This window comes from Oryza sativa, chromosome 1 (genome assembly GCF_034140825.1).
Source record: "Oryza sativa Japonica Group chromosome 1, ASM3414082v1".
Classification (NCBI taxonomy): Eukaryota; Viridiplantae; Streptophyta; class Magnoliopsida; order Poales; family Poaceae; genus Oryza; species Oryza sativa.
The window spans coordinates 33,869,222-33,883,389 of NC_089035.1; the positions used below are offsets into that span (position 1 = coordinate 33,869,222).

General features: G+C 40.6%; 2 protein-coding genes across 2 annotated transcripts; one reads left to right on the plus strand and one right to left on the minus strand.

Annotated features, from left to right (window-relative positions):
• The first annotated feature begins 983 nt into the window (after nt 1–983).
• On the plus strand, nt 984–4,941 carry LOC4327039 (NAD(P)H dehydrogenase (quinone) FQR1). Its single transcript, XM_015766024.3, has 4 exons — nt 984–1,089; nt 3,176–3,269; nt 4,043–4,305; nt 4,414–4,941. The coding sequence occupies exons 1-4, from the start codon at nt 1,067–1,069 to the stop codon at nt 4,643–4,645; spliced, it is 612 nt and encodes a 203-aa protein (XP_015621510.1). The 5' UTR covers nt 984–1,066; the 3' UTR covers nt 4,646–4,941.
• A 3,761-nt stretch (nt 4,942–8,702) lies between these two features.
• On the minus strand, nt 8,703–11,258 carry LOC4327040 (transcription factor bHLH123). Its single transcript, XM_015777960.3, has 7 exons — nt 10,790–11,258; nt 10,229–10,694; nt 9,988–10,107; nt 9,729–9,794; nt 9,523–9,588; nt 9,382–9,438; nt 8,703–9,279 (listed from the first exon to the last, which is right to left on the minus strand). Exons 1-7 carry the CDS (start codon nt 11,041–11,043, stop codon nt 9,130–9,132), a joined length of 1,179 nt encoding a protein of 392 aa, XP_015633446.1. The 5' UTR covers nt 11,044–11,258; the 3' UTR covers nt 8,703–9,129.
• Between the last annotated feature and the right edge of the window lie 2,910 nt (nt 11,259–14,168).

Consider the following 14,168-nt stretch of genomic DNA (forward strand, 5'->3'; position numbering starts at 1 on the left):
AGATGAGGTTGTAATCCATTCAAAAATATAATAACTTCTTAGCAATATATCTAGATATCTTGTACATCGAATACTCTTATAAATATCTAGGCTAGTGACTACTCAATTTGTTCCAAATATAATTACTTCTAGTTATATATTTGGATAAGAGTATGTCTAGATATATAATTAAAAATTATCATATTTTAAGAAGGAGGTAGTAGAATATTACATAGGTGGGTTACACAATTTTTATAGTGATAACGAGCAGTGGGTCTGGGACTCCTTGTGAAGGCAGGATAACAAAACGTGGAAATGGGTAAAATACATAATTAAGATCTCCCCTAAATATCCATGTTAATATAAATACAAGAAAATAGAAAAGAATACCATATAAATGACACACAAGATAGTACGGCAATTTAAAACACAAGAAGAGAAAATACGAGATAATACCTCACATTTATTTTCCTCCAAAATTTCTATGGTACATCCTTTGTGCCTTTTCATGGGATTTTCGAGAGGACTCTATAAATATTATTTAAAGAAAAGTGAATATTAGGAAAGAAAATATTATTTAAAAAACATGAATATTAGGAAAATACCTAATATCAAATAAATAGAAAGGGTGAGACTTTAAACTCAGGTCAACTAGACCACCAACTTATGAAGCTAGCTAGAAGACCCTTGGACATTTCTCATAAATATTATTTTCATAGAATTTAAATCCTTAATAATATTCATACCCACCTCCTTTGTCACTGTTGCGGGGATGAAAAATCATTCGATATTTTTGACATAAGAGACCAACCAATACTGTTGACCACTGGCATAGAAAAAAAACAAGTAGGGGAATTTCTGTATGAAAAGAGGGGAAAAAAAGAAAAAAGAAAAAAAGAAAAAGAAAAGGAAAAAGGAGAGAGAGGGAATCCAGTTTCAATAACTGAAGGTCAAACAAAAACAACAGCCTCGCCTATAAATAGGGAGAGAAGGCCAGGAACTCCAGTTCAGTATACACGCCTTTCTTTCCCTCCTCTGCTCATCCCCTCCCCAGATCTCCAGCCCCAGGAGCTCCGGAGGGTTCCCAATGGCGGTGAAGGTCTATGTCGTGTAAGCATCCTCGCCACAGTCTTTCTTGTAATTACTGTACAGATTCAAACGTTATTATTACTGCTCGCATCGTCAAATTCCTGTCCTCTTTAAGAGAAAATTGATTTCCCTTTAGTCTATATTTAGAGTATCCTTCTCCTAAGATTACAAACAATCGCAAAGTTATGGTTGAAGAACTCTCAAGATGAAGTAGTCTCGATTCCTAGTCATTTGGATGCCGCGGGGCGTTGGTTGTCATCGCTGTGTTCTTAGATAAGATAAACATGTGGGCGCAAGTGATTCGAGGTAGCCAGTCAATACGTACAGATGATTTGATCGCGAGAGGGAGTAAATAAGTCGGGGGAAATTTGGACTTTTAGTACTCCACTGTTGAATTTGGCTGTCAGGGTCTCAATCATGATGTTAGGTTTTGGTCCTCGATGGAATTGATGCCTCAATGGGGCCAAATAGTGGTGGGCTCCGGCGCTAATTGTGCCCCTCTTTTCTTCCCTTTTTTATGCACACCTGTGCGGTTCTCTCCCAATTTAATCAACTCGGCTAATTGGCTCCCATAATGAAATCAGTGTCATTATTAGGTTAGCTTCTGAAGTTCTGTAGCATCGGTGGCTCGGTGCATCCAGAGACATTCTTTTAACTCTATATTAGGATATTGAAAAGGAAAATCCTTGCCTGATTTATTTATCAACTCGAGTCATCTTTTACATCATGTACACCTGTCTCTATTAGATTGAGCTCAAAGTAATATACTCATAGAGTTGTGAAAATGGCTTATTTTAAAGTTTTTTTTTTGTGAACAGATACAGACTGTAGATGAAATGTCTTGTATTGGCAACCAGAAGATAAAATTCTTCCATTCTTGAGATGCTTTTCTTTACATGTCATCGCTGATGTCACATTATGTTGATTTGCAGCTTTTTAATTTGTTACACATCATGTGAAATGCTCTTTTCCTTTTCTTTGTGGAAAACTGCAATTTATGTGGATGACTCTCTTCTCTTTTTTTTTTTATGATGTGGGTTTCCCACCAGAAATCCACTATTGCCGTGATAGCATATATGGTACATTAGTATATGCTAGCGCTGTTTCTTCCGAGTGCTGTACCAACAATATGTATCTTTTATGTGCTCTGCAACCTAGGAGACTCATTTATTTATATGCTCAGGAAAAAACTAATTGTGTGTAGTATTAAAATGAGAAGCAGGAAATTATGTAGGGCTTCTGGATATTTGAGGGTGCTTTGGCACTTGCTTCTGTTTCATGCTGGACTTAAATAGAAATGGTATAGAATGATGCCACACTTAGATGAATTGAATTAAAGTGATATCTTCGGCCGTTCTATATTTGTTCATGGACCACATTTTAATTGCAAAACAAATTTGTTCAAGTCAGATTGATCCTTTTCACTATGTCATGTATCCTTCCAATCTCAAGATGTTTGTTAAATAATTCAGGCAGATAGCGAATACTTATAGCACCGCCTAATGCAGGTTTTGAGCTTGATTTTTTTTGTTGCTCTGCTGAGTGGGACTCCTTAACTACCAAAACAATGAATAATTGGTTGATTGAAGGAGGTTGATATTTTAATGCACACTTACTCCTTGAAAAGAAAGCTAGAAGCAACTTAACAATATATACACGTTCATTTTAAGGTTCTTAGCTAAATGTACTGTTTTGTGGGCTTACTATGTGTAAGCCATCTCTTCTAGAAGTAGACGTAATTTGAAAGTGGTGTAAAACTAATATTTTCTTCTAGAATTAAGAAGAGAGATTAAAACTTATTTTTTCTTTCTTGTCATCAGGCTCCCGTTAAACTCGAAACTGTGCTTGGCTGCTATGGCATATTAATGCAATTATGCAAAGACATTAACTATTTATTTCACATGCAAATTAAGCCAAAGTCATGAAGCTAACCGTACTAAGTAGTTGAATGATATGCCATTATGATGTATAAACACGGGGACCTTTTTATTGTCACATGACAGATCACACAGTTGACGCTGTGGATGTCTTTCATTATATATCTGTTGGAAAAGGACTACTATATTTTTCTACTTGCATAATTACACGGTATAATTTATTTCCACAGGTACTACTCTATGTATGGACATGTTGCTAAACTAGCTGAAGAGATCAAGAAGGGTGCTTCATCTATTGAAGGTGTTGAGGCTAAAATATGGCAGGTTTGCCCCAGTTATTTTGTAATGTAACATCCCCATATTAAGTTTTGTTGAGGCCGTTGGCACTGGTCAAGCTAATTTTTGCCTCCACTAAAATGTTTAAAATAGTACTCCCTCCGTTTTTTAATAAATAACGCCGTTGACTTTTTTTCACATGTTTAACCATTCGTCTTATTCAAAAAAATTTACGTAATTATAATTTATTTTGTTATGAGTTGTTTTATCACGCATAGTACTTTAAATGTGATTTATATCATATACATTTGCATAAAATTTTTGAATAAGACGAATGGTCAAACATGTGAGAAAAAGTCAACGGCGTCATCTATTAAAAAACAGAGGTAGTATAACATTATAACGCTTATCATGAAGTGACATGTTATATTCTCACTTTAGGGCCGTTGATTTCCAGGTGCAAGGTGTGCACCTGTTCAGGGCCTCCAAATATGTTAGTACTACTAATTATCTAAGCAAATCAATAGGGGGAAAAATAAAAACTAACTACACAGGGAAAAAATAAAGCAGCAGTCTGTTTTGTTTCTATTGATCGTTGTCTTTTTGGCTCTTCCTTTTATTTACGATGTCGGATGTTGCTAGGGCAACGTCCAACTCCAAGCCACTGCCACAGTTTTCACTAGTACTTGTTTTGTAGTGTATTTTTAAAATTTTATGGTCCTATTATGTATTTTGCACCGGGGCCTCCAATTCCTAGCGAAGCAACTGTCTCGCTTGCAGCTACTATTTTTTCTCATATGTGTCTCTTATCATTCTGCAAGGTTCCTGAAACTCTCCATGAGGAAGTACTTGGAAAGATGGGCGCGCCTCCTAAGCCAGATGTGCCAACGATCACACCACAAGAACTTACTGAGGCTGATGGAATCCTGTTTGGGTTCCCTACAAGGTTTGGCATGATGGCTGCGCAGATGAAAGCATTCTTTGATGCAACCGGTGGCCTGTGGAGTGAGCAGAGCCTTGCAGGCAAGCCCGCCGGCATCTTCTTCAGCACTGGTACCCAGGGCGGTGGTCAGGAGACTACACCGTAAGTGCAGTTCTCCATATTTGCAATGAACAAACACAACCAATATCCGAAGCGAAAGAACATAGCTGATCACACCACCGCGTTTGATTTTGTCGTAACTATCCCTAGGTTGACAGCAATAACTCAGTTGACTCACCACGGCATGGTGTTCGTCCCGGTCGGGTACACCTTCGGTGCCAAGATGTTTAACATGGGAGAAGTTCAGGGGGGCAGCCCGTACGGCGCCGGCACCTTTGCCGCCGACGGCTCGAGGTGGCCGACGGAAATGGAGCTGGAGCACGCCTTCCACCAGGGGAAGTACTTCGCAGGCATCGCGAAGAAGCTCAAGGGGTCCGCTTGAGATCTCCATTGGGCAAATTCAATTGGGCGTGTGCGTGTCCCTACGCACAACATCGTGAGGCATTTCATACAGCTCCAAACCATACCGACATACAGTCAATAGCTTGGTCTCTTCTTTTGTGGTGTTTCTCGATGCTATGTGGCTTCTCCCTGGAACTTCTCATTGCCGTACGCATGATATGATTCTGTTCTACGCTTTGGTCAGCTGGTTGTAATTTGGAGTAAGTTCTGTTATTGTATTATTGGTTCCCCCATGATATATATTGATTATTGTACGGGGAGATCTCTTGGTTGCCATTCCGTCATTCCTGCCTTTTCTTTTGCGAAGCTAATTGCAGCATCTGCCGCTCTGGAATAGGAGTGAGTAACTGACTACCATGATGAAAAGGATAAGTCTATTTTGCCAACCTCAACTTTTACTTCTGATTGAATCGCTTCCTCGTCTGCAAAACTAGGCATAATGTCTGTCCCATCTCGAAAACCGATACAAATGATTTGAGAGGTGATTTCGATTGACGTGGTAGCTTTGATCCCATTAATTAATTGAGTTAGCTTGTGGGCTCTACTTGTTAGGGGCTTTCTCCATCTATCTTCTTCCTCACCTCCTCTTACATCTTCCTCTTCTGTTCCACGACGGGCGATGTGTTGTTGTGGTGGCTTGCGTATATGCTCGTGACTCTGTCGACACTCCCGATGGACTGCGCCGCGGAGGCGGCGCGGCCGATCCGGGGGATGCCCGTGTACAGCAGTGCACCTGCCGGCGGTGGCCACCCGTTCGTCGGCGGCGTCGGCGACCATTGGCACGACAGGAAGTCGTTGTCTCGCTGATGTACTATTGGGCTCGATCGCAGCAGTTGCTTATGGGCCTTATAACAGAACTCGTGACCTTTTGTCCCCACAGCCCAGACTGGTCGCGCGTGAGCCTTGAACTGAGCTTCGATAGTCGATGGAGGCCCATCATGATCCAAGTCGAAGATGACACTGACCTCACGTCACCTTGACGTTGAGATGAGATCGGCGAGCGCTTTTAGCCTGCATTCCTCTACACAGGAGATGAGATCGGCGAGACCTATAGCCTGTAGTCCTACTGATTACTGTAGAGTGTAGTGGAGTAGAAGTGATAACGCGTAATGCTAAAAGGAAAAAGGGCACCTTCGCCGCCTCCTCCCTACGATCAGCGTAGTCCCGTACGTAGGCCGCCGGCTGCGACTCGGTTTTGGATGAGTGCCCTGCCCGCTACGTGGATTGGCCACTGGGCGCTGGCCGGCGCGCGCCCGCGCCGCCGTGTACCGGCCTGAGACGCGCGCGCGCAGGCACGCGCACCGCTACAGCCATGCCCACGCCCAATCGCACATGGTCCAGCCAGTAAGCTAGGTATGGTCCGCGAGGACAGTGCAGGGAGAGTGGCAGACATGGTCGAGTCGTCAGAGGAGCAGGCGGGCTCACGCGGCCGCAGACAACCGGGAGATCACCCCCCCTCCCCTGGATGATGAGGAATAGGCCCACTTTCGCACTGCGAGCTCGTCTGCTAGCGGCGGAATCGATCGCACGTTACTCTCGCTAGTAGCTAGCGTTACCACCGTTTTTCCCCCCTTTTCATGGAAAAGAAGCTATATATATATTCAGAGACTGGTAGCGCCTCTGTCAGTTCCAGGCTTCTGCTATGTTTAACCTCATCGATGGCGTGCTACGTTTCAGAAATTTGGCTGCTGCAACTGCAAGCTAGCAATTGCGCGCGCGTGCATATCTTTGCTACTAGACGGCTAGACTACTACTGTACGTTCTGGTTCTCTGGTATACGAATGAAACTAGCTCAATCGTGAAATTTTCTCCTCTGATAAAGAAGCAGTTCCATCCACATGAATAAACATGGGATCATGCCCGTGCAGCTGTGCTAACGTATAGATCAATCGATATAGGCAATATGGTAGTTTGGAACGAAATCCGACCCCTTGATTTGGTTAATTAGCGTCATGCCATCATTTATGCAGTATAGTGTTGCCAGTCCTTGTTAACATCCTTCAAATGAAAACCAAGGGATACCAGTACCACTAATTGAAACTAGTACGAAAAGTTGGTACTGTTTATGTTGTAATTTTGGTTTGTTTTGGTACATGTATAAGGACCACAAATGCTTGTATATGTACAGTTGATATATGAGTGATTTTTAGTATTGTTCTTAAGTATGTACTGTAAGTTACCATATTTTCTAGTGTAAAGTTTGGTATTTCTGAACTTTGAGGTACCAAATTTGCACTAAAAGTTTTGAGCAATTTTACAATTCTTGAGGAGGTATCATGAGATACAAAAATTTAGTGCAAAATTTGGTACCTCCTAGCTAGTATCTAGGTACTAAAAGTTACCAAATTTACAATAGAAAAAGTGATATATATATATATATATATATATATATATATATATATATATATATATATATATATATATATATATATATATATATATATATATATATATATATATATATATATATATATATATATATATATATATATATATATATATATATATATATATACCTCATGATACCTCCTCAAAGACTGTAAAAATGTTCAAAAGTTTTTATACCTTTTACTACTCATCAAGAACTATAAAATTTCTCTTGATATAAAGGTTTGGGCAATGCTACTTCAATTATCTCAAAAATAAATCTTTTAAAGGTAAGCCTAATACTACAGCTAGCTGTTGGCTATATCTATTCATATCAATAACTAATCTAACGGTCTACCCATATACACATACACCATTAATATTTGGGTCATCAACCTTTTTTAATAAATATTTTTAGTATTTTTTTAAAGTTCATGTTGCAGCTATAAATCGCGCGATTTTCTTATCTCTTCTATTTTCCTCTCTAACTTAACATAACTCTAAGAGGCTACAACGTACTACAAGTCTACAACCCGCTTATATCACCTTATTGCACATGTTATGAGACTTCATATAGAATTATTGCACATTTACATATAAGTACATAGAGGTGATCATTTTGTCTCATATAATTATTTATATAAGTTGGCGTATTCTCAGTAGATTATAATCTACATATTGTCCTAAGTTATTAAACAATATACTTGTTTGCAAAAACTTTCTTCATGGACATTTGTTGATACTTTTTTAAACCAACTCATCAACTTTGTAATATTTATTCTTTAGTTTGCATTGTCCGCTCAAATAATGGTCATAGACTCAATTTCATTCACAATCCAATTTGTCGATAACACAATCTTAGATTAGTTAATTATGTATGTATTATATTTTGTACTTAAGACTTTATTAATTTATATTTACTTGTAATCCAGCGAGTCGATGCAATGCACTGACATGATACTGATTTATACATATATACCAATTATGATCGATCAATACAGCTCTTTTCAGGAAAATTGTATCTACCTCATTGACAAGCTAGCTAGCTATAGTTAAGATGTTGGGTTTTGAAGATTATCAGTGAGATAACAAGTGTCTCTCTGCATAGAAGAATGATTCATAAAAAATATATTGTGTGTTTCGATCAGATATTTCTCATAATTAAGAGATAACCAGTATACACCATATGCATAGATGTTATTATTATTGCAAGTTGAAAAGTACACAGCTAAACTATATTTCTTAAATAAATATGAATATAAATATTCGAACTAATATGTACTTAAGCTTTCTTCTCGTTCTTCCCATATCCAACATACTACTTCCTCCGTTTCACAATGTAAGTCATTCTAGCATTTCCCACATTCATATTGATGTTAATGAATTTTCCTCCGTTTCACAATGTAAGTCATTCTAGCATTTCCAACATTCATATTGATGTTAATGAATCATTCATATTGATGTTAATGAATCTAACATCAATATGAATGTGGGAAATGCTAGAATGACTTACATTGTGAAACGGAGGGAGTATATCATTGTTTAATTAAAGACGGTTTATGCTACAGATTAACACCAATTATGTTCATGATGACTATATTGTCAGTCATCTGCATCGATCTTTCTTGCATCATAAATGTTAATTAGCACCTGCCCCAACCATTCCACACTGATCAGAAACCAACCTGTTTATATATAAACAGCGTTACTACAGCATTATTCCTTTGCAAATTAAAGTTGCGTATACATGAGTCGTGTTAGATGCCCTAATGCCCCATAGACAGCTAGCCTTGCAACTTTCCCAGCATTTTGTATATATTATATGCATTTATGTTAGCCTGTCTTTGAAGAATCGACCCCTATTATCATCTCTCCCTAGCTCTTTTCCTTTCAAAGACATCCTTTGATTGCTTCATTGCTTGAATGATTATCCAATTGCTTTTCTTCCGAGTCTAGTTAGCTACTAAAATTGCGTCTGATTTAGCAACACACATGGCTTTGCTTTAGCTTCAACATTGTGTGTTTGTTTCGTAATCCATTCCGGGGACAATGTACACATTGCTTAGCAGGTGTAAATTACTAAACTAATACCTATATCTACCTAAACGTGCCTCCGAATGTTGGGTGCCAGAACTCCGGCACCGTCTCGCTCGCCACCGTATAAGTGCTTGCCACCGGCACAAGGCACAGGCCTCGGCTGCGCAGATCCGGCTTCGGCTGCTCTGCGTCCTTCGTGCTCTCAGAACCCTAATTAATTAGGAGCAAAAATGCCATGAACATATGCAACCAATAAGTACATAAGATTAACAAGTACTAGCTAGGGATAAACAGAGTGAAAATTAAGTATACCTTCTGCTGGAAGTGCTGCAATGGGTTCCCATTCTTCAAGTACGGAGAGCTCAAAGACTGCAGTTTGTTCGATTCAGTGAATATTAGCGATGGGAAATGTGTTAGTTAAGGAGTGCAGACAATGTCATTTTGAACACTCACCGCAACTTGTTCGTGAAGGAACTTGATGTATTCGATGGCCTCGTGAAGAACCGATGCGGTATCAGTCTAATTAAAGTACGACCATATCAAATGCGATAAGTTAGATCATTGTCATCGGAGATGTGAGAGTTCTAGTACAAGAGAACTTTGTTCTCCTCTCCGGTAATTGGAACGGAGAGGAAATTGATTACAGAAAGAACCTGTACCTTTCCAAAAGGCGAGACTAGTTGCTGGAGCGCAGTGATTCTGTCCCCTAGCTTCTCTTTCCTCACCTGCATCGCAAAAGCAAGCAGGAAAGGAGAAAATTTTTTTAGCAATCCAAAAGCCATCATCCATCGATGCTTGCACAGAAATATCAATAGTCATCAAAGCAGCAACAAAAAGAGATGAGAGCTTCGAAAGGATCAAAAAGGAGAAGTTGATCGAGAACATCTGATTGTATCATATCACGCCGGGCCTCCTCACCTTGAACGTCGGCAACGGCGACGGCACCTCGATCCGTGGCCTCTTCGCTGCCGCCGGCGAGTCGGAGACGCTCTTCCTGCCCTCCGAGGAGCAGATTTGTTGAGCCGACCCGGAATTTGACTGTACAAGAAGCTGGGCATATAAGTCTATTTCTTGACGAAACCCTAGGTGGCAATGGCTAGCTAGCTGCCTGCCACTAGCTAGCTAGTTGATGTGCTATGCATGTACGTCTATAATTTACCTTCGCCAGGAGGGTGTTAGCGTTAGAGCTGCAGCTAGGCTTGGGCTGCATGGCCTGCAAGAGAAGCTGCGACGGCAGCGGCGGCGCACCGCCGAAAGGCAGCTGGTAGCTGCCGGACAAGAACTGCATCTGGGCAGCCGCCGGCAACGAGGGCGCCCTCGGCGTCTGCGAGAACTGCATCACCGCCGCCGCGGCGTCGTAGCTTGCCGAGTGCTGGTAATCCCCGAACGACGTCGTGATGCTATGCGTCGCCGGCGCCACTGCTGGCTCCCCGGCGTCGAACGACAGGCCGTGCAACGGCGCCGACGCCTGATCGAGGAGCAGGCCTTGGCCCACGCCCATGTCCCTGAATGGATTGGTCATCACGGCCTCGTCGGCCGCCGTCGGCTGGGCTCGGAACGGTCTCGTGGATGCCGCCATGTCGTCCTGGAGCACGGCCTGAAAGCTAGCGTCGCTTCTCCCGCTCCTGACACAACTCATGCAACGGGGAGTGTCAGACACACACACGCTTGTATGGATCGATCGATGTGGATGATCAGATGAAGACGGAAGCTAACTTACAGGAAGGCCTGCGTCCAGTCCACCATGTGGGGATCGCCAAGAGAGGAAGCGGCATCGGACAGAGGCTGATGATGAGCGGCGCTGCTCCTGCTGGGGTCCTGGAACGTTATGGAGCTCGTCGACTCGGCGGCGGCAGCGGCGGCGGGGGACGTCCAGCCGCAGGAGACCCTGTCAGCTGTGAGCGGCGACGGCGCCGCGGAGCACGCCGACGTGCCGTGGCTCCTCTGAGACGCACTCCACCACTCGTCGGCCATGGCGGCGAAGAAGGGCGGAATCGAGATGGATCGATCTCGCCCTGTATGTCTCTTTGTTTGCGATGTTGTTTTGCTTTGAGGTGCAGCGGCGGCAGTAGGTTGGATGGAACGAGGGGGAAAGGTGGGGAGAAGGAATCTGGGTATATATGAAGGGTACAGGGTGATATGGGCTGTAGCATCAAGAGACTACTTGCAAGACTTGTGTGAGGGGAGGGAGGGAGGCTGACCTTTGGGATGGGACCAAACAGGGGAGCTATATAATGGTCATCAGGGTCTCTTACTTTTCTCTTTGTCCGTCTCCACGTTGAGAAGGAATTTTCTTTAATTCCTCATGTTAATATGCTGTGTTTGATTAATTATCCAATGAATTATCTACTCCCTCCGTCCCAAAATATAAACCAAATTCATAGCCAAAAGTTTTAGTTATGATTTTGGATAAATATGTGTCCAGATTTATAGACAAAAGTTGTTATATTTCGGGACAGAGGTAGTACTTAATTATAGAGTTAAATTAAATATTGTAGTAAATGAATTTGACAAAGAACTTAAAACAAGTGATCTTAATTAGTATTGCAGTAGAAAATATGTGATCTTAGTATTGCAATAGAAAGTTTTTAAGAAAACGTTTTTTTCTTTTTGGAAGAGTGAAGCAAATAATCTATTTCAATATCCGATAAACAATCTGAAAAAAAATGAACTATCTGATTATGCTCTACTAATTCACTCAGTGATATGTTTATCTTCTGATGAAGTTAGCAAAGAGGAGACAAACATCTGGGATGGGGAGATAACAACATCTTAGCAATATACCATTAGCATGTCCCAATATTGTGAGTTTTGACCCTATCTTAAAACTAAATATTTTGGTAGCAATTTAAGGTATTGATGACCACGTCACCAGAAGAGATTATCGTTGCTTGGTCTGCTGGTACGTCAGTGTAAACAGAATGATCATTGACTCCTTAATAGAAGTTGACAGCACCGGGCTTTTGTGTTTGTGGTGAGCCACATGAAAATTACCTATGCACCGTTCAGTTTTTATCCAATTCTTTTGGTGCCTTTGAGTTCGGTTTCTATTACCAATTCATGATCTTGAGTTTTTTTTCCCTATCCTACATAGAGTCTGTTTATTTAATAATGAAATTAAGAGGAACTATTTTTCTACACCTAGATGTATGCATGTGGTTTAAATAGTTATATAAAAAATTTATAAATATTGACAAGATAGATTATAATAATATAATAAGATATTATACAAATATGCAAGTCTAAATTCGATCTACACACGATGAAACAAAATAAAAAAAAATTATTTGTGTTGTACCTGTACATGTAAATAACGATGGCACGCATGTAAATGCAGGGTCAAAATTTAGTTTTATATGTTTGTTTATAGACTTATGTCATTCTAATTGATGTTACTATTTAAAAAAAAATCGTATAATATTTGACTCGCATGTAAATAACAGATCTCTAATATTTAGGTGTAGAAAAACTTTATCCATGGAGTTCAATCCAGTCTCCCCATCAAGATGTACGTAGCCGCATGTCCTTATTTAGTTATTAGTTACTCAAAATGAATATATTGTTCTTTGCTTATGACACTAAATGGAAATATCCACCCACAAAGATCTAAACCCATCAACAATATGTCCATTTCAAGCATAAAGGATCAAAACAAAAATTGGAGGCGTAGAAGTCGATCGTCTGTTGCGAGACGAGAGGTGAGGTTTCCCAACTAGATCAACTAACAGATAGAATGTGTGCTCGGGTGCGCATAACTGTGAGCCGAGTTACAGCTGGTTATCACTTCAGGAGGATTTTTAATCTTACGCTCATTTGACCTTAGAGCGCGCGAGGTTTGATCTGCTCATAATTTTTCATTGAGTATTTGCTTGAGTACGTACAAAGGAACATGATATGGATGCTTTACTCTTTAGTAAAAGCACGAAGGAGATAGTTAACTCACTCGTGGCCTTCCGTCGTCACCACAAATTAACCACATCCATTTTTGCCTCTCCATTCCTAATTGCTTATAGAAAGGTTCTTGGATTAATCAAGAGCGTGTTTTTTTTTTCTTGTGAGACATCATGAGGAATCAGGACAATCATGTGTACCAGTAGCAGTTTGTGTAACGGTTGAGTGTTGACTTGTACTGGACTTCAGCACTCCCAGCTTGTAGGCTCTCGGTACACCTAGTGTAGATTTGTATAGTTGCCGGCCTTCAATATATTTTCTTTTTCAGCTACATAGGTGTTGATGAAAAAAACACACACTGATCTGAGAGATCTGCTTAGCTCCAGTGAAGGTCCAAAGGTTAATGAGATGCGGGTGTGCTAGTCAATTTGACCCTAAGATGCGGGTGTGCCAGTCAGTTTGACCCTGTAACTGAGAAGATATACAAATAGCAGATCAATGAGCCGATCGGCTGACAAGACGATAGGTTAATTCCAGCCGATGTCGATACCAACCGATAGCGATAGGGTTTTGAGCTATCGGCTCTAATTCTAACGTAGATTCTGACGCTTGGTGTAAATAACAATATAAACGCAATCGGCTGATGATAATGCAAGAAAACAACAATATAATCCAGTAGAAACCATTCGGCTAATAATAATATGATAAATAAACATCGATCCGAAGGTTAAAGCATATATCGGCTGGAGGTCCGATGTCATAAAATCCACAGATTAGATTAAACGATGAAATCTCTGCTATCATCGACTAAATCCGACTTGTATGTAATCCTTGTAAGCCGATGGAATGTCCAGATACCTCATCGGCTGAAACCCCGATGAAACCCTTATTGGCAGTCAAATAGCAGGCTAGGGATTATGGTTCTAAACACGACTTAGTAGATCAAACTTAACTGATGCAACACTAAGTATGAAAAGAAACATAATACATAGACAATCAAGCCATTGACTAATTTTTAGGGTGGTAGATGCCTTAGCTAATCTAATCTAGTAAAACAATTTAGCTGATACCAGCAGAAACCCTAAAACGAGAGACAACCGATAAAGCTAAATTGAAATACTAAGACTAGATTAACTAAGACATACGATAAATAGGCAGACAAAAATATCATCCAAACCGGAGCAATCCAAGAGGTCGAATGTAGTGGT